General features: G+C 37.3%; 2 protein-coding genes across 2 annotated transcripts; one reads left to right on the top strand and one right to left on the bottom strand.

Annotated features, from left to right (window-relative positions):
* Positions 1 to 768: 768 nt before the first annotated feature.
* Positions 769 to 6,234, bottom strand: LOC100374336 (putative uncharacterized protein C7orf78). The gene is made up of 5 exons (XM_085501295.1): positions 6,092 to 6,234; positions 4,599 to 5,205; positions 3,368 to 3,464; positions 1,998 to 2,134; positions 769 to 1,556 (listed from the first exon to the last, which is right to left on the bottom strand). The coding sequence occupies exons 2-5, from the start codon at positions 5,097 to 5,099 to the stop codon at positions 1,368 to 1,370; spliced, it is 924 nt and encodes a 307-aa protein (XP_085357421.1). The 5' UTR covers positions 5,100 to 5,205; positions 6,092 to 6,234; the 3' UTR covers positions 769 to 1,367.
* A 4,775-nt stretch (positions 6,235 to 11,009) lies between these two features.
* LOC100374188 (cell division control protein 42 homolog) lies at positions 11,010 to 14,015 on the top strand. Its single transcript, XM_085501696.1, has 3 exons — positions 11,010 to 11,390; positions 12,120 to 12,178; positions 13,270 to 14,015. The coding sequence occupies exons 1-3, from the start codon at positions 11,255 to 11,257 to the stop codon at positions 13,891 to 13,893; spliced, it is 819 nt and encodes a 272-aa protein (XP_085357822.1). The 5' UTR covers positions 11,010 to 11,254; the 3' UTR covers positions 13,894 to 14,015.
* The last annotated feature ends 7,934 nt before the right edge of the window (positions 14,016 to 21,949 follow it).

Genomic DNA, 21,949 nt, shown 5'->3' on the forward strand with positions numbered 1-21,949 from the left:
CCATTTTGGGGGGAAAATAATCGCTCTATGGGTACATCTCGGTTATTTGAACAATACTGACTGTTATCCATCGCAGACCAGTTTATTTTCCACCCAAATCGTGTGCTTCGCCATGGGGGGGGGGTAGCTGGTACAGGTTGCAGGAAATAAAAAAGGCATTTTACGTTTTTACAGGAATGAAAATGAAAATTCCACTTACAGTAAAAAATAGGGTTTTACACTTCACAGATTAGGCAAATTACATTTTACATTTATATAATATAATTGATAAATTGTGTTTAAGAATCAAAATTGGAAATTGTGTACGAATTGCCACATTTAATGTGGAAAATGCTTTACTAGTATATGCTTACAAAAAAATAAGATCTTTGTACAAATAGCAGTCTTGGCAACGTATGGAGTTGACGAGATAGAATGATTTCCCAACTAACTAAAAAGAAGAATTTGACTAGCATTTCTCCTGGGTATTGGTATAGCTAGGTAACGTGGAGCAGATTCAAGCACGTACTGCGAGCATTCACGTATGAGACGTCTGTGTGGGGATTCGACTCTCTAACTAACCAATTATTGTCTCGTACTCTAGTTACGTTTGTTTCGAGACTCGGACCCCCTAAATTACAAGATATTGTTGTATTCTCGTACTATGAGACATCGGCGTGGAACTTTGAACCCGTAACTAAGAAGTTATTATATAGTATTCTGATCAATCTACGATTCAGAATTATTTAAATCACATAAGAATACATTCCAATCCCAGTCCAACAGTGATTGGTATTCAGATAATTTATTGCAACTCAAATAATTACAAATGATATATTTTCTATGCGTTTTGAATCGAAAACATACTTCTATCAAGCTTTGATCTTCAAACGTCCCGCCGGCAACGTCACACTTTCACATAAATATGTTTATAATAACGCATGTGTTACATGAAGGTCGGATATCGATTATTAAAAATAAATGTTCTATTGTTTTCTGAATGTTACGTCCTGCACACCACAGCTTTCAAGAAAAAAAAGCACACGTTTTGCATAGTTTATCAAGAAAAAATCGTTGTATAAGTTAGGCCCATCTAAAAAACAACACACAACTACTGGCCTGAAAGGCGAGAATCTCGTGTACGAGATTTGTCGGTATATTCTTATAGTCGCGAAGTGGAGAATGCGAAGTCGTACTCTTCGCCTCTTGGCTCAAATGAATTCCCATATGATAAAGACATAACTGGATAATTATCTTTTGCAATCATTTTCCACCAGTTTTAGTATCCGTCTATCGGCAGCTTTGGGCTCTACCTAATTATAATATTATTGCGACGAACACGGCAAACGGAAACAAGTGTACGCGTTTCAAACTTTGTGAATGTATTGTCACACCACCATGGCGGCTTCGACGTCACAGGCAAACTGTTCTTGTTCCTTTAGTTTCTGATTTTGTTCATCTATCTCTTTCTGAATTCTCTCGTTTGCTGATCGTTCTTGTTCCCATTTTCTAGAAAGTCTGTCTTCTATCCGTTCCATTAAAGCACTGTGTGGTGTCCGACCAAGTCGGCGATGGCGCTAAATAAGAATTCAAAACAAAATTCAAAAATGTTAAAAGTGGCCTTTAAAAGGCGCCGCTTTGGTAAACTTTACAATCGGTCTATTGGTCGTATTCATGGCGGCCGTAGACTTGAATTTTAGACTCGAGTGTGTTTGCCACTCAATTATTTATGTTTGTTAGATTTCCCTCAAAGATATTTGTTATACAGATTTACAATCGTAAGCGGCTCGCCCAGGCAGAGCCACAACAGAGCAGCGATAAAATACTATGGCGGTCTTTGTTTTGATGAAACCAAGATCAGTATAAAAAGGGAGTATAACATGTAACCGCAAGAATTACTATACATACAAATACCGTTATTTTAGGTGTCACATTTTTTCTGCAGACTCGTTTGATAGAATCTAGCCTCCCGGAATTGCCTAATGGTCAATACCTTAAATATTATAATAATTACTCACCGTATATGCAGCAGATTTATTTGGCCATAGGTCAGGGGTCATAATAAGATCACGTTCGTAAGTCGGTTTGGCTTTCATTGGTTCCCCCATTTGATAACCCATCGAACGGTAATCGGGTGGTTCTCGCATATTGTACACTGTCGGATGAAATAAACAAACAAATCATGAGAATATTTTGACAATTACCACCTTTGCTTGAAACGCCATGGCACAATCCTTTACCGACACTTTCCACGTTGTGTAATTGTCTAAAAAAATGGTATACAGTTTGTTGCTAAGTATTTATTTTGGCAGTGAACATTCGAAAAAAAAATATTAAAAACAGTGGCGGGCAGGTATGCGTGGTATCAATGTACTTATTGTTAAGAATGTTTTCCGTACTGTGCCCCCCCCCCGAGCTTGAATAAAACGAGCGCAATTATTGATAAAATAGTTTGATAAAAAGAAATCGCATTTATTGTCAAAACAAATAATTTTAAACTGATTCCAGAGGTTCTCTTTAAAATTTGATTTTATTACAAGATGGCAATGAAGGCTTTAATATTGTATCGAACCGGTTGAAACCCAACCCTCCACAATTCAGCGCGGTATGCACTACACACCATCGATTGTGTACAATGCAGCGACCCCGGTTGCATGGTATTTGCCTGCGGGCCATATCACTTTCATGTATACGCCCACTATTAGTGACCTCTTGACTACACCATCAAAGAACTAACTACGATAATTGCAACTTGCCCGTGGTAAGATAAATCACTCTCAATACTGCCATATACAAATATCAGTTTTTACACGATTTGAAACACTGAATGTCATTTGCAGTGAAACACGTTCGTACGTTGCCTATCAATACGCTTTGGGTCACATGGAAGTTCGGATCCCAGTCGGCGATGTATAATTTTACTTCTTCAATTGATTCTGATAATGTACACCAAATAGTTGACACTTTCTTGTCAAAAGCATAACTGAGGCATGGATGAAGCATAAATATTGTGTGTTTTCTTTATTGTGCACCGGATAGTATAAATAGTTGCGAACTTGAAGAACGTTTTCTTGTGTATATGTGTGATTTGATTAGGAGTTCATGTCATTTTTTTTTTAAAAAAGCTTATCCATGTATTATTTCACAGGTAAATAAATAATAGTAGAAACTCGGCATTGAATCTCAGTTGTTAGTGACTTTGTTGTATAATTTTAGCAGTGATCGCCATTTTGTATTACTTTACAAGAAAATTCCAAAATATATGCCCGAACTGATTTTTCTATTTTGAACTACACTCCCGGTATCATCACGTCATAGATCATCACCATGACAACAACTTGAACACAGCACATAACTTATGTCAAGTACCGCGAATTTTGCCACTTACGCATATTTATTCTTTCCGACTTGAACTTCAAATCATAAGGATCGTGGTCGTAGAAAACGTCGAACTCGTCGAGCCCTAATGCTGATAATGGCGGATACTGGAAGAGAATACAAGAAATTCGATTGTAATAATAAAAACACACCGTAATGACGGACAGACCACTCAGGGCAACACACAATACTACATGGAACAGGTTTACCCTTCAATTCAACGTGTTTACTCATTCATTTCCAAAACAAATATGCCTACTATTAAACGGGAACAGGGTGAGATCAGTGCATTGCTGCTTCTCAAATTGATCACTGATATCAGAGTAATCATTCCAAACTATAGAAAATATTATAGAAAATATAATTGGTATGGTTTGGATTGCTGTCTTTTATGACACGAAATGAAAGCAAGGCATTCATAAAATAATCTCCTTAAACGATTATTGGTTTTTTAACAGCTCATCAAGTTGCTATGGCATTTTTAATGATCGTATTTTATAATGCTAGTAATGATGAAGCCCGCATGAAGTGAATACACACTAATGCTATGTATATGAACGCCAAGGTGTGTGATTATGTTCTGCGTGCAATGAAAGTTGACCAGGGGACGGAGAGTATTTTTAACTTCTAAGTTACATTTGTATTTTTTTCTTTTGATTTAGTTTAATATTATGAGCCCAATAAAGAATATTATTATTAATACACATTAATAATAGTGGAAACACTGATCTCTATATATACCCACTCATTTTTAATAGTTTTATCCCGATTTTACAACGTTTGATGAGCAAGCACACCGACATTCGTCGGGCCATAGGCGTGACAAATGAAATGTACACTAATGTTGCACGTTTCTTAGCAGCGGATACCTGGGTCACTGCGCAGTATTGCAGCGTGCAAACAACTGATTAGATCTACTGTTGTCATTTATCGTTGTCTTTTGTTAAATGCGTTTTACGGCTCGCAGTGCGGCAGCGACTTACTACATATGAACTTTGCAACAACAGAGCGGAAATTGCTTTGTGTTACATCCGACGTCTGACAAAAAATTACCTTGCCTGGAAATATACAATAAAATCACGTGACAGACATAATGACGTGACATTATTTTATTATGTGGTGATGAATTTATCTCCATGGTTACGTAGATAAAAATTGATTCTTGAACGCACTGCGTCTCTAGATCAGTGTTCTGGTGAGAAGTGGGGTGGGGGTTATGAAGATATCTATTTTCTACTTACCCCTCTGAAATCGTGCGGTTTGGGCATTTTATATTGTCCTTTAGGATAGACGCCGTGCTTTACATACAGCAATTTGGCTTCGTACGGATCAGGGATTCGAAATCTTGTCACAATCTGTGGACTAGCAGCTCGTTCTGGTAAAAGCAAATGAGGTAAAACTTGCGCTCTAGGTTTTCTTGGTCTTTTTAAATAATCTCCGGGATAGGTACCGTATTTACATGGCTTCATGCTGTCTTGCGTGTTCCTCTTAGGAGGGCTCGGAGCCCATACCTGTGGTCTAAAATCAGGAGCAGGTCGTTTCCAGACGTTATCGTCTGGCGGTGGCTTTCTTAAAATGTAGCTGTCACTTCGCGTCAGTACTAAATTTTCCAAGGCTGCGAAGTTTGTTTTATTGTTAAAGCCGAAAGGCTTTGCGAATGCGCTGCTTTTCCGCGAGCTGCTGGCAGTGCTACGACCACTCCTAGCAGACGAACGTCGCGAGTGGACTTCAGAACCTTCCATGTTTGCCAACTAAACAACCACACAATTCACAATAACGCAGTCGCTGTTAACATCCAGTTGTTTCCCCGATGAGCTTGTCCATAGCACACGCAAACAATACCGGTCACTGTAAATAAACGTTTAAACAGAAACACGTAAATATTTACGAGTTGCACAATGAATGAAGTAATATCTGAGTAATTTCACACATACATGATACAACACCTATAAGGCACGGCTATTTACCGATAGAAAACGAACAGGAATTCGCACGTCGAACGTCTTTGTCCCAATACACACATATTAAATTGGCAATAACTTCTCGGCACAAATGGTGGATTATCCAGCCCAAATAAAATACGAATCGGTGAATAGTGATCGTCTTTGTTCGATCCTATCTATAGGTACCCACCACTAAGTTTGCACCACACGGCACATTTACTCGCACACGGTGACGCGCACAGTTGATCACAATAGTGTGTCGTCACCTTGGAAGCCATGATGGCGAAGGCTCCGACAGGTGTATGGGGCATATCGAGTAACCCTTAACATGTACTTTTACGAATAAAATAAATTAGTATTCGTTCTAGGTCGGCTACTCCACGGAAATCTTCACAGTAATTAACTTATGTCCTACTAGAACACCAAGTTGTATATATTTAACTTAAATTAAGTGGTTACTTTTAACCAATTGCCCGACTTGAAGTTCAAGCCACTGAGAAGCGATATCGTATCTTCAAACAAACATAATGATACTGTTTCTGAATAACTGTTGATACTTTTATGATTAATGTCAACATGTGCCCCTTTGTCGGTTATAAATAGGTTTAATTCTTGGCCCAGACTGTGATTAACACCTCCCACTTGCTACAAGACGGCCATTATAGACATAGACAATGCACGGCCTGCTCAGCAATCCATGAGATCAAAATGCTTCAGTAATTACATAGTGTGAATATATATTTGTAAACTGTCCTTTCATTGAAGATTTCGAAAAGAAATCATCAACTTACCAGCAAATTCAGGCACGATAGTTTTATACTGACAGACGTACACTGTCGTTTCGTCTTCTATATGGGACCATTTACTCGTGGACGATCGCAGCCAGTCATTATTAATGTACACCCCAATTCACGGGATATTGTTAGCTTCACCGCCGGTTAGCGTCCATGGTTGTCATAGTAATGGTCGTTACCATTCATAGACAGGGAACCGATTGGTGCGTGATATCATATATATGAATGCGCACCACAACATATATACATGATTCAGTCATTTCGGGACAGCATAAAACGCGATATCGCCGATTGCGTCTATAATTATAACTTCTTAAAAGCACTTCAGTCGCTAACTGGAAACATATCTCTCGTAACCTTGGACCGGATTCCCCCATTTGCGAATGGCAGTCATCCAGGTTTAGCACGACTAGTACATGCCTTCATTGTTGAGTGTGTTTTATGTCAGTTATTGTTACGGCGTTGAATATTTACATGTTTACCCTTTTATCGGCTGACTTCTCGCTTTATTCCCTCAACCCCAGCGAAATAAACTATTCACAGTGTATACATCGAAGCACACAGTAGCGGCTACGCAAACTAGGCAGACACAGTGAGTCGCTCTGTATACGGTCAATAAACGCGAAGCTACTGTGTAGGTAACGGTAAATGACATAATGGCGACGTAAGTAAACATAGACATGCTCATTGAGATACACTCGTAGTATGTCTGTTTGTTTGGAGGTATTGAATCTTAGATATGGGCAGGCCGGAATAACAAAAGACCAATATATATATATTTGGTTCATTAAACTACTTGGTTGCCGCCGTCTCGCAATGCGACCTCGTATTGAAAGCTAAATAATACGAATTTGACTCAGCAACAACATTTTGACTCGAATTTAATTTTATATTACTAGCTTGTCTCTGTTGTATTTAGCGTGTTTTCGTGACATAAACCACGGTTGCCATGCATAAACATATTTATTTAGAACAGAAGAATTTAAAAAAAGCTGTAATCAACTTCAAGACGGGCCCGGGTACGATATTGGTAATAATAACAGGAATACTGTAGATAACTCCTTTATAACTGGTTATAATAATATAAATGGCACACTTGTATGATTTACATTTCGCAAGACAAATGTAAAATATAGTTTATAAATAGATGAATAAAAATGACACAAACTTAAAGTAATGATCACACAATATGGTGGAACTGTTGCTTCGAGAAAGCCATGGAAGGTAGTACAGAACAAAGATGGCGAATTTGATTGTTTTGCTGACCAGCGAGTACAAACCGAGACGTCACTAAGCTTTAACTATGTAATTTCTTTACTAATTGGAAGGTATCGAAGGAGTCACCAGTGGTAATTAGTGCACGTTGCGCCCAGATCAAAACTCGCACTCGTGATTTCCATTAAAAAGCGCATTGGATTGTGGGAAAATCAATGTTTATCAACAAAGAAGTCGCACATGCGCGGCGCGACGACCATCACCCTTTAAGCAAGTCGATTAGATTTGTAATCAAATTAGGAATATTTGTTTGTCATTGAAGGTGAGTTACCCTATAGTCATAAGAGATAAGACGCCCGGTATCTCAGTCTTTTTAGCTTCATGGTGTGATTATCTGATCATATGATTCTATCGTGTCACATATTTTTCCATCAGATAAAGAGACTGCAGTTTGGTACCATAAATCTGATCAGATGAATCGAGTCGTGTAAATCGGCCTTTAGTTTTTGCTGGCAAATGCTTGAGATTATTTATTATTTATTGCCTTTTGAAAAGTTTCAATATAATTGACATTACTGTAAAGAGGTTAACTATTCATTTGGTTTTAATTTTGCTTATTTCACTGACTGGAAATGCGCTAAATTAAAACCCAGTGAATATGTAAAATTGAGCATAGAACACATTATCTAAATGATAAAACCGTGAATTTAAAACCCACTGAATATGCCTGAAATGCTAAATCAGTGAAATTTAAACCCAGTGAAAATTAGTCATTTTACAGTATTTATTATTATTGTCAATACGCGATACCACGACTAATATTTAGGGCCGCCATCTTTGAGACTAATTTTTCTACAATGCACTATTCATATTTGGCACTTAGGGCGATTGCCATTCAGATTTGTTATTGTTATTAGCCCGGGTATCTTCAGTGTTCGGTGAATATGACGTGCCATTAAACTATGTAAATGATGGTATCCACCATCGTACGAGTACCGTAGCTGACTGGACTTTACAGTCAGCCGTTGTTAACAGGTAACATCCGGGTTATAGATTAATTTTCAAACATGATGGGGCCACCGTTTTAATTTAGATAACATATAATGTGATATGTATTTGTTTAATACTGCTAGCTCCATATATATGTAGTACCAAGCTAATTGGTTACCTCTAGGTGTTAGATGTCCAACCAACTGAATATTAACCATTTGTTTTTGGTTTGAGGAATCATATGTTATCGACTGTATGGGGTGAACCATACAGGTTAAAACACGAACCACTCAACAGAAGCCATATAGGGAGGGGTCCAAAAAAGAATCCCGAAAATTATACACGTACAGTAGTGATACATGTATCTGCAAGCACAGTTACGCCGAGATTTACGTTGTTTGTAGAATTTACATACTGACTACTGCTCATATTGATTATACATAATATTAGCAGTATGGAGAGTGAGAAACGAGTTTGAAAACGCTATCTACTTGTCTCATATTCAGATTAAATAATATATCCAACCAGAATTAGGGTAGAGCAAAAAAAACATTCTACGGTGAGACGGGAAAGTCTTATATGCCGTGCACAACAACGAAGGGTAAATCACGTCACATATAAAGATCTCGTCAAGTTGTGCGAGATGTGGGAGTAATCACATGTTCCACCATGACAGGGTCTAGCCTAATCATACCAACACAGTTGGAAGCGATTCAGTAGAATATGATTGTACTACACAGATAATGTGGTGCACCAGCACGAATGTGATGTTATTAGAAATAAAATTATTAACAATAAAATCAAAATCTAAAGCTCAGACTGCTTGGATGAAATGTGTTCGTTGCACCAGTCTCCTCGAATTTGGCAATTAGAAACTTTCTTGTAAAATTTAAGTACAATGATGTTTTTCATCTCCAAATACTTCACGAAACCCAAACAAAGCGACAACCGAATTTGGTTTCGTATGTACAAATCTACTAGTAGGCTCAGTCGTTTTAGTGACAAGTATAATAACGACTTTTGCCAGATTTAGGAATCTTGCTCTCGGTGTCGATAACATTGCATCAAAACGCCTTCTGATTGCAATCTCATGTACGTGTATGCTCTAATTTGTTTATTTTGTTATTGTTATTTTTCTTTATTTATGACTATTTTGGACGTTTTACTTGCTGTTATTACGTTATCACATCGAATCCCGAAAACAAAAAATGAAACATATACCTACATCGGACTGATTTTAATCAGATTGGTCCAAACGCACACCGAGAGAGCGCCATCACAGGTAGTCCCCGAAGTTTTGTTATTATTTTTGAAAATCTGACTAAGTAATTCAAGTAAGACCACAGGGAGCCCAGGAACTATGATCAACTGTACGCACTCCCTATGAGCGGGGGGGGGGGGGTATCGGCTGGTATCGAGTGTAAGAAATGAACAAGGGATGAAGGCTCCAGCCAGCTCACATTTTTTAAACTCAAAAAAACAGACGAAAAAAATAAAAAATAAAATCTAAAAAAAATACCAGGTTGAAGAATATTAGTTGCTCCTTCGAATTTCGCCAAAGCCTTACCTACATTTTACCGATATCTGCAGAATAAATCAAGAAAACTACACAAATTGACTTCATTTAGGAATTCCTAACGGTTAGACACAGTTGGAGGCGTGGCCTGTTCAGCATTTGTCAACAACCAATCACAAGACTGGTTACGAACCACATCGAGGTCACGACTCGTTTAGCCTTGCTCAACTGGTTCGTAACCAGTCTTGTGACTGGTTGTTGACAAATGCTGAACAGGCCACGCCTCTAACTGTGTCGTGCGTTCGGACTAACCGTTAGGAATTCCTAAATGGAGTCAATTTGTGTAGTTTTCAAGATGTCGCTAATGACTTTATTGTCAATTCAAAATGGCCGCCAAACAAAGAAATCAACAATGACAAGAGAGAATCGCTAAATCAACATATCTCTATTACGTCATTTTACCACAATTCGCTAAAATTGCATGCCGCTTTTTCAACATGTTTTACAGTATATACAAAATAATACATGTACAGTTAGTAAAAAAATATAAATATTTTACAGCGGTTCTGAGATTCAACAAATGGTCAGTCAGTTAACAAATGGGATGTAAATGAGAAGCTGATTTTTTAGAGTTTACGCCCATATATTAAAAGTCATGTCAACTTTTGCGAACTTTTGTCAACCGAACGTCGAGTTACGGGAAACACACAACATACAATGACATGTGGCTCGGCAGGATTCAGCTCGTGCAGTGCTTTAACAACTTTCCTTCCCCAAAATAAATATTATTTTTTCTTTATGTGTTTTGTTTTCTTGAGGTATTTTAAAATTTGGTGTACACCTCACCCCTGATCATATCACTGTCAGGACGTTTGGACAAATACCGGACACTCCCCGGAATAGTGGCTCTTATTACAGTGGCATATTCATGTACAAGTATAAGAGATATTTTTGTGAAATCGACTACATATGCACAACAGCGGTGAACGATAATATCAGCGTATACATATCTTTTATTCACTGAAGCGTGAGAAAGAAAAATAAACGAGTTTTCCATGTGGAAAACAACGTTCATTGGGGGCGCTCTACCAAATAAACTTCCCAACAACAAAAATATTTGGGTTTCATTGATTCGCGCGGGTTACTGCCATATAGGTTAAAGTTCACATCCGTAGGTGGATGTCTAGAACTAACAGTGAACAATATGGAGAAGTACAATGGCGTATAATCCCGCTGTGAATGTTGGCAATCCGCCTACGCATATCACTTAGCCTCGTCTTTCTACAGGAGGTGACCCCGTGTCCCAAGTACTGACAGAGATCGGAAGAAAGGCGAGACTACCGGCATCGATGTGACATTAATCGGTGTGCCCCACGTAGACACACGTCATTCAAAGATATCATAATATTTCGTATGTATATCTTATTTAATCACGTAACATGTATTCTGTGAAGTGTGTTGTCGTCGGAGACCCCGCAGCGGAGAAGACCCTGTTATTACACAGCTTCACAGCGTTGATAGAAGGTAAAGAATGGCCACCAAAATACATCCCAACGCTATTCGAATACCACGCAGGTACGTACCAACAAGAGACCCTATTTAGAAATCGATGTAGTAGTTTATTACCTAGTAAATTAAACCTAATTTAACCGCAAAGAATTATGCTGGAAAGCATGTCATGACGCGTTTGCAATTATATTATTAACATTGAATAAATACTAGTTTCCATATTTTATTCTCTACTTCCGGGTTGTTGCGGTTCGTAATGCGCGCGTGTGTGTGTTTAGAGCACAGATTATATGTTTAAATATTTGTAAAGATAACGTAGATTAGTGTAATGCATTTTTGATCACTGTCACGGTGTCGGTTTATTCCCGTTTTAGTATATACCCCAAGCGGAAACGAGTTACACACGTACTAATATGACCCCCTCAAAGTTGTCGACGTGTTAGTTGAAACATCGTGACCTACATAAGGCAGCACACAGATTTACGAACGTGCGAGTTCATTGAAAACAACCACTTTGAAATCGCAGTAATGGATCTCGCTACCAAATTTAATGGCAACCCTATTACACTTTCTAAAGCCATTGAAGAGCGGAAATCACTGTAAAATGTAAATAATGTATTTGTTTGCACTCATAATATAGGCCGCATTCTGCTCACAACAAATGCATGTAAATGAAACATATACCAACATTTCGGGGCGCCACCGTAGACATAAGCCAGTCATCATCTTCGGTCAATCTCGTTTCTAGACTATTCAGTCTATTATTATTACTCTGTGTTTATTTTTTGTTGTCAGTTAAAATGGAAGTAGACGGCGTGACGTATTCACTTACACTTTGGGATACCACGGGTGAGGTACGTAAAATTAAATACAGTGACACAAATACCCGGTATCTCTGTTTATCGTCGTGGTGGTAATGTGAATTGAATGAATTGAGTACGAGGTATCTTGATTGGCATATTCATTATTGTGAAAGCTGATCTATATCACACAGTGGTTGTAAACGTGAATAATTTAATAACTCTCAGGAAATATGCTTGCCTAGTTATTTTTCTCTTACTTCATGGGTCCATCGTCCTTCTCCATTTTAGAAAGGCGAAGAAACCACGAAATAAAAGGAAGGTGACCAGGCCAGAAATGTTCCGAGTCGGTTAAAAACATAGGTAAACCCCAATGATTTTGGTTAAAGGGCGGTAGTCCTCGCGCCACGCATGCGCGAGATATATGGGTCTCATATAAACAAAGATGGCGACTTTGACTGTTGCGCAGATCAACGATTACAAACTGAGATGTTACCAAGGTTTAATTAGGTATTTTTTCGGTGATTGGAAGATATTGAAGGAGTCGCCAGTGGTAATTAGTGAAAGTCGCGCCCAGATCAATCCTCATGATTTCCATTAGAAGAGCGCATTGGATTGTGGGGGAAATCAATGTTTATCAACACAAACGTCGCACATGCGCAGCGCGACGACCACCACTCTTTAAAAATGACTTAAAACATGTACATGGTGAATAAAAACGTGTCCCCGCCCCTCGACGGACGTTCAACGATTTTACATAAGGTCAGACCCCTGCCTGCCTCACACTAAAATAAAGTGGTTCAGTAAAACAAGCGACAAATTCCTGAAACAAAGAGCAAAATATTTCCTTTTTACAGAATAACAGACTCCACTTCAAGTTGTAAATTATTCTAAATTATTTTATTATTACGACATTGATGTATCAGTGCTCGTTATACAGCCCGTATGTTTTGTAATAGGCGACATAACTCCATATACCTCAGAGAGTGCCCGTGCGTATTCACCGAGAGATTGCCTATATTATAATACTCAGATATCCTTTAAAGTTAGAGTAAAATAATCACAAATGTGCACCAGTCAAAATGTCAACCCTTTCACAACTTATACAGTATTATCAATAACTATTGTATTTGTTTCATTTTCAGGAAGAGTTCGGACGTCTGCGGCCAATCAGCTACTCGGGAGCGGATGTATTCCTTGTGTGTTTTTCTGTCTCTTCTACAAGGTCTTTGCAGATCGCGAAAGATATATGGATACCAGAAATTAAAAAATGCAGTCCACATACTCCGTTTGTACTCGTTGGAACCCAGCTAGAGACGCTTGAATCAGAATCGGACAACAAGCACACGCAAAGTGAATCCCCAGTCAGCACACACGTGGCAACCAAGATTGCGAAAAAGACTGGCGCTGTCGGGTATTTTGAATGCTCGGCAAACGGGAGGCGAGGCGTCAAAGCTGTGTTCACAGCCGCTGTACACGCAGCCGTGCACGCACCAGTGTGGGAATCCGGCGGACCCAACCGCTTTCGACAAGTGACAAGAACACTGGGCAGTTTCTTGACGGAATCTTACACTGCCCTCAGGCATGTTGATTTCAATCTGCGCGGGATATGTGGTCTCCTGCGAGACATGGGAATGACGAAATACATGGATCTGAATCACAGTAGGAGACAAGGGCGCCACCAACGAGTCAGCATTGTCTCGACGTCTTCTGTTGACAGTGAGACGCCGCTTTTTCGAAACACGCACCATGACAAATACGAATCGTGAGTGGCGCTGTGTTTGGACAAACTCGTTAGATAAAACCTATCAAAGCAGCAAGAATACGTACACACATTGGCAATAAGTTGTCGATATGTTCATTTAAACATTCCATCTATGTTTTTATACCAATATTATCTATCGTGCTGTATATTTTGTTTAAAAATCAGTTCGTGATTTTTATATTTTTACTTCATTCACTGGAGTGCGCAGTCATTTAGTCGATAAGCAAAAGCCGATAAGGAACACGCCATTATTTATGCAGGGTTACTAGGATAGAATCAGAAAACAGTGATCCGACGTAAAACCTTTTTACAAACCTCTCTTCACACCTTCGCCAGGAATGATGTTCGAAATCATCGTTGTTCGTCCATAACGTTGACTGCGTCCCACTCGGGTCACGGACTGAAACCGTACCTCGTTATAACATAAAACTTGCGATGTGTTCTCACAAAACCCAACGTTTAAAAGCCGTGTGGCTTAATAAAAATTAATACAGTCTCGCTGCATTCACTTACCACTCCTTCTTTCGTTTTATTGATACTTACTATTGTTGGATAAATCCGGTATGTCGGTGTTGTCATGACAACTGCGTCGGACGGACAAACACATGCACTAAGGATACATGTACAGTGATAAAAAACGAGACTCCTGATGTAACATTAACGTAAGAGAAACAAACCACGCATAGTTCAAGTTTGAAATCCGTTCAAGTTCTTAATGAATGAACCCGTAACAGTACCTCGAATACAGTGCAGTGCGTTTGTTCAATTCGGGAGTAGTAACCACGTGCCGTTAAATGTGTCATCTATATTTAAACTCATGTTGTGTATAATTACACGTCACCAGAACACATCAACTCATCACAATTTATAGAATATTGATTGACCAATATATTAAACCTCAAAACATATCAGTAATGTTAGAAATACAACTCTTACTATCCTCGTTCGGCCGAAAATACGAAATGGGAACTATTTGCCCATATCAACTGCTATTTTTCAGGGAAAATATATATATTTCTTTATTTCAGCATTCTATTTTCCCTGTGTCAGTTCAGTCATGGAACCAAGTTCAGATCATTCCCATTTATTTTTAACGTTAAATGTGTTAAATGTTTTTTATTCAGCATTTTATTTTTCGTGTGAGTACAGTTATGGAACCAAGTTCAGATCATTCCCCATTTATTTTAAACTTGATATGCGACTTTTATTATGTCTTAATACTATGGTGGGCCTATTTTTATTTCACGTTTTTCAGCGGCTAAACCGAGTGGAACTCTAAGCTTTAATAAGATTAACATTTGCACTTACCCAAATATTTAATTTTCCCGTGATGCAATGCGTGAAACACTGCGAAAACGTTCCAAAGACGTTTTGTATTCGAGGTACTGAGAAATTGGAATACATTTTTTCCTCAGTTTAGAGGCAAACTATCCGAATCTTAAAGTCGCCAAGCAGCGGCGTTAGAATTTCACTCAATGTATTTTATTTGTGCAGTATACATCGTATGGGTCCGCATCGAGCTCGACGCGATGAGAAGACTGTCGATCTTCACAATGCTGCGATACTATATTGATTCACCATCATATTGCCACTTGTTCCGAGCAAACTGATTTAAGTTTTGAATCGAAAAAAATATAAGTAAACACGGCATTTTATACTCCTACTATCTGTCATATTATATGAAATATTTAATTATATAGATTATATTCCTTTTTTCTAATTTTTATTTTAGTTTACTATTTGAATTTGATACAATGCACGGTGGTGCCCACATTATATTATTCACTGTATGAATATGTCAATCATTATCAACGTATCTCGTATTGCATTGTTACAATAATTTGTTTTTAACGACGGTAGCGTATACCGTGTCTTTTGTATTAAATATCACAGTAAGGTTCAGACTTGATTGATTTTATTTGTCGTGGTCGTTTTGTGTATTTGATGTGAATCAATATCTACAATTCATAATTTGTTCTATTTTGATATGGAAATATCTACCTATTGTTCCCATGCCATAGAACAGGTAATGGGTTGACATTCACACATTGCTGTTTTGTTATTAATAATGCGGTCACGTGTTTTGTGGAAACGCTAACCGAAATATTTATTGTTTGTGTAAGAATAAGCGCATATTCAAAGGATATGGGAACGAGTTGATAGAAACATGTTTGGTTCTCAGTAGTATATAAACACAATTAGACGTTCTATATTTAACTCCATCGATGAAACACAAAATAAAATGTTTGAGAATTGTTTATTTATAGATGGACATTTATTCGTATTTCAAGTTGATGTATTATAATAGTATAAAGTTGAGTATTGACGTGGCCGAAAAACGCGATCATCGGAGGGAAACTTAATTTGTGTTCGCTTGCAGAGAAAAAGAGTATCATAATAAGAGAAATAGGGTAAAACGGTGAATAATCACAACATAAAAAAGTGCGAATACGGTAATTGTATTTTAGATTGGTTATTCGGTTAGCCCAAACACGCATTTATATGTGTATTTAATGCTAAGTACCATACAAGTATCGCGCCTCACGCGGGTGTAGTGTACAATAATAATAATAATAATAATAATAATAATAATAATAATAATAATAATAATAATAATAATAATAATAATAATAATAATAAATAAGTTGCAAACTGTGAAGGAAGTCTGTCATGCAATCCATCAAAAAAAATACCAACCTGGAATTCAAACTGTTTATATATGTCAAGAATTTCAAGTTTTTGTTTAAATAAAGGGGTACTATGTGCATCATATTTATTTCGAATTTATATTTTCTCATATCATTGACATAGCATATAATACAACAACAGCTTCTCACTTCAAATACTAGTATGCAAATACAGAACATGCAATACAATAACAACTAATGTTGAATTCAACACATCTTACCATAAGAATGTCTAGAAGGAATGTATTTTTGTATCAAACCTGTGTACAAACAATTCTTGTAACTGTAGACTATTGTGTAAAAAAACATGTTTCCGCCGCTAGGGAGTAAAATGCTGGCACATGATACCCGAGACTTTTGGCAATAATTCTGTTTTACGTCAGCGATTTTGCTTCACCGTGACGGCGTTTTCCTATTTCATAGACTTGATCGATACAAACGACATTAGTGCCAGATGTACAGACGATACGCTTACGTCAATCCTGTTGTAGTCTCAAAATTATAAACTACAAGAGTTTCAAAATGAAAACCATACAGTCACATGACGTCATAATATGAAATAAACCAAACAATCATTTGCGCAGTTGGGATTTACTTTCCAAAAAAAATAAAAAAAAAAAAATACGGAAATTACATTGGCGGGAGCAATTATGGTAGAGACTGGTTCCAATTACATTGGAATAAGAGTGAGTATAATTCTATTGTAGTTCTAAAATTAGAAATCGCTAGTGTTGAAAAAAAAATTAATAAATACATCTCTGAGTGATTTGAAGGTGGGAACATAGTAACCATAGTGACAATACAGTGATGGAACAAATTGTATAGAGACAGTTATATTACAATTATTATTATTAATTACGTTAGGATATAAGTGAATATGGCTGTGAGGATGACGAAGAACATTACTATTTAACAAATCACAGAAAACAGCACATCATAGGGACAATTGAGATATGAATTTCAACGTACAGTTTTATACATACATACAGACATCATATATGAGTGATTTTAATGGTTCAACGAATTCATTGCCTGCGACATTAATAACCCACTTTTCATATTGGTCGAGACTAACCCACAAAATACATTTTAAAAATTAACGTAACTTGTACATGTTAAAGCACACAGTGACATCTGGTACACTTTAAATACCAGATTGTGACAAATAATACCTGCTATTTCCTTCCTCGAATACGCATACTTAGAACGTATGGTTTACAATTTTTTAGATTTTTTCAGAAGCAAATTACTCACTTCTCTTGTCGTTCTATGTGACTTTCACAATTAACTACTGTAAGTTGTCAGCATTGACCCTGCACGACTGACTGTTCAGACGGAAGCTGTGCCGCTTTGCTCGATCTTCCGACCTGCCGTGACTGTCCACAGTGAACTATTCCCGGGAGACACACGTTTTTTTGTCGAAAATACAACATGGAAACCTCGCTGGAACTGTTTATTTTTGAGTGCATATATAATGGGATTTATACACGAGTTACAATATGCCAATAAGACCAAGAACTCTCCAAGTGTACTAGATACGTAGTTTGAGGAAAGTCCCAGATTATAGGCCAAGTAGAAACACTGATCAGGAGCCCAACATACTATGAAAACCACGACAACCAACATCAGCATCTTGACAACGTTCTCCCTCGCATGGAGAATCGATTGACTGCAGTTTCCACGGCGCACGCCTGTCATCTGGCCATTGAGCGATTGAGACTGTTTTTTAAGAGATGCGACTATACGTGAATATGCTACGATAATGATGAATACAGGTATGAAGAACGTCAGGAGGAAAAGGAAAACAGCTATAGCGGCTCGAGAGTTTTTCCCTGTATCTAACCATCCCGTGACACATCTACCGTCCCAGTAATGTACATGGTAAATTATGAATATGTTGGAAAGAAAGGCCGCACACCAAACACACGCAATGGCGATTTTAACCTTTTTCTTAGTGAACCGAATTTGGTGAGAGATTGGATATACGATGGCATAGTAACGTTCAATTGTGACGGCAACCAGGTTGAAAATCGACGCCTTGATTGTTATCCAGAAGAGCAAATTGGACCAGATAACCTGACAGTACGCTTCGCTAAACAAACCGGGTCCGATGTTAGTTGGAAACGGGAAAGGCAGAAGCAACAGCGATCCGATCAAATCGGCTACTGCCAAATTTACTATGAAATAGTTAGTTACAGTGCGTATCTTGCGGACACGTATGAATATTAAACAGATCAGAAAGTTATCTACGATTCCCACGACTGCAAAAATAATCTTGAATATTTCCACAAGCTCCACCGCATCAACAAATCTCAGTGTCGAATTGTCACTTTCGTTGCTGTAGTTGTGCATCATGGTTTTATGTGGAATGTAGCGCTAAAACTGTGTGTATATCTAGTGATCAGCAAACCTAAATATGAGCAGCAGTTCTCTTCTAGTCTAATCGAAGCCGTAAGACTATCTTTCTCACAGTAATGGTGAACAAACGGCTGGTATTCACATTAACTGGCACAACGTGCGGCGATGTGATAAACAACAGGTGCTTCCGCTATTAATCCGTTTTGTAAAACATATATGTAATAAATCGACAGTTGAGTTCAAATCTGTAGAATCAGTACACTGCAATAACGTGCACCAAAAATACAATATACGTGTTGGCAAGACGGGCTTTCACGACAAAATAAAAGTGTTTATTGTACACGGAGAGTGTACGAGTGGTGAAATTATAAACACATGCGCCGACGACACGAAATTTAATCATTAGGGGGGGGGCATGCAGTACTGATCAGTACCTGTTGAAAGTGATTTATTTAATCGCCGCTAATATATGTAGAATAATAAGCCAGTAGTATTGGTTTTAGCTGATTTTACATTTATTTATTTTTTTCAAGAAAAAACATAAGTAGTGTCTTGAAAAGTATTTTTTGACGACGAACAACCCCGAATGGGGAGAATTTAAGGACAATATAAAACATATTGTTAAATTATAATGTTTTTGTATATTATGTAGAAATCACGATTTACAATGAACTAGGCAACATACTGATGACAGATATTGACATAAATTAAACTGTAAGCCGACTTCACGCTATATCTTGCTGTCACTGTTAAGTGCCTTAAGATATGCGCACGTGTCAAACATGCACAATTAATAAGTCTCCTTAATAATAGGGTTGTATATACGGCGTCGGGTATTTAAAGAAAATGTTTTCCAGAATGTTTTTAATTTAATATATAATGTATAATTTGATTACTCTGTAATTTAGTGCTTCAAAAATTCCATTGACTGTATTCGCTGTTTTGAAATAAACGTGTCAAGCCTGCATGAAAAAAATTGTACGATTTGCTATATTATATAAACAACATGATTATGAAATAGTAGTCGTTGATACTGCATCATGTCAACGAGACGACCTTGTGGATTATATTGTAGTATCTTCGTCATATATATTCCACTTATTGTCTTATGATTCCATCGTTTCTTTGGTCCCCGACCGTAAGTAATGAGAATTGACAAATTCAGGGTCAACACTATGAGACAGGGTCTTCACTAGAGATGCTAATTTCAATATCTTGTACTCTGAAACCAAGGATATTTGCATAAAATCTAGGGGTCGTCGAACTATTTTTCGAGCAAATGGTGGTTCAAACTACAGCCCAAGAAGCCATTTTGTCAAGTTTGTAACCATCTTATTTTTGGTTTCTATGGTAACGATATTTTCTCAATATAAATAATTTATATATCGTAACTGACATTGCACTTGTTGATTTTTTTTAAATCTTATTTTTAGAAATAGGTTTTAAATGAATCTAAGCTTTAACAATATGTTCTATAAAAATATCTTTTGCATAATATTTAACCTATTGTTTTCAAAATATGTTTATGTACAACAAAACACAACATACCACACCACACCACACCACACCACACCACACCACACCACACACCACACCACACCACACCACACCACACCACACCACAACACAACACAACACAACACACCACACCACACCACACCACACCACACAAAACAACGCAACACAACACAACACAACACAATATTGTACTATAACGACTAATACTCAAATTAACCACTGGTAAGATATTTTTTAACAGAGATATGAGTAAACTTCTACCCAGTTAATTTATTTCAGAAGCAAATCATTCCTTTTCCCAGTAAACTACGATTACAAAAACTACTTGATATAGTAGTATAAACAATCTATTGACATTTATTCATTAAATGGTTGACGTGATTTCATTTTTATTTTCAGTCAACTTATTTATATGTGTTTTTTTCTATTGATTTATTAAATAGAAACCCCGCGTTGACATTTTATTTATTATATTTTTGAACCTTCAGTCGCGGTTCTCGTAATTGAAACAAATATGTTAAAAACATTTTAAATAATGTAGTTGTCATTAAATTACTGGGTGATTGAAACTTACACTTCGTAAAAAGTGTTTCGAAATTCCTTACGTCTATGAAGACAGGTTAGGTTAATCTCTGGTAGCGAGTGTTACGTTGAGCGAGGGGGGACGATGCAATTGAAATAAAGCAGCACGCCGTTAGTATTATTTTATTCTTAGTTGATATCACAATAACCCCCATCACAGTGCGACATTTTGGCGATATCATTAGCGTTCAGTGTTGGCGGCACGTACTGTCTGTATTATATGCAAATCCCCAATTAAATGCCATAATCCCAGTCGTCTCAAAAAAAAAAAAACGTAAAAAACTGACGACTTCTTTATTAGGTAGATCAGTCCCACTGAATGCATTTGTCCGATCTACAGATATATGTCTATAGCTATGTTATAATTCATTCAAGCCTTCTGTGTCACATTTTGGAAAACATGTATATAACACATAAATACAGTACTACGCATATATTGAGCATCTTAACTGATAACAACACATTCTGATTGGATGTTATAGTACTATGTGTACAATTCAACAATTATGTCATGAATTTTACTGACTTAAGGTAGTGGGACTATTATTTGCATACTTGTTTTCATCTTTTACTTGGGACCAAATGACTACAAATAGACCCAGGAAAGTATATATTTTTGGAATCGCCAGACTTCAAGCTTTTCAAAGGTGTGTTTGTCATGCCCGTATCTGCATTCTACGGTGCGTTACTTAATCAAAAGTAAAAAATTACTTTTTTGGTAAAAAAAACTAATTACGCATTTATGTTGGTGATAAGAAGTTTTGTTTTCACTTTTCCTAGTTGTTCAATAGTCTGGTAAATTAAATGTGTCTGGTCAGTTTTATTCAAGTAACGCGTTTTGAAAAGTAGTGTCCTGAATTTTAATTTCTGTTTTAGTCGCATTGACCCCAACTCAAACCACAACACATTGGTAAA

This window comes from Saccoglossus kowalevskii, chromosome 7 (assembly GCF_978046115.1).
Source record: "Saccoglossus kowalevskii chromosome 7, keSacKowa6.1, whole genome shotgun sequence".
In the NCBI taxonomy this organism is placed as follows: domain Eukaryota; kingdom Metazoa; phylum Hemichordata; class Enteropneusta; family Harrimaniidae; genus Saccoglossus; species Saccoglossus kowalevskii.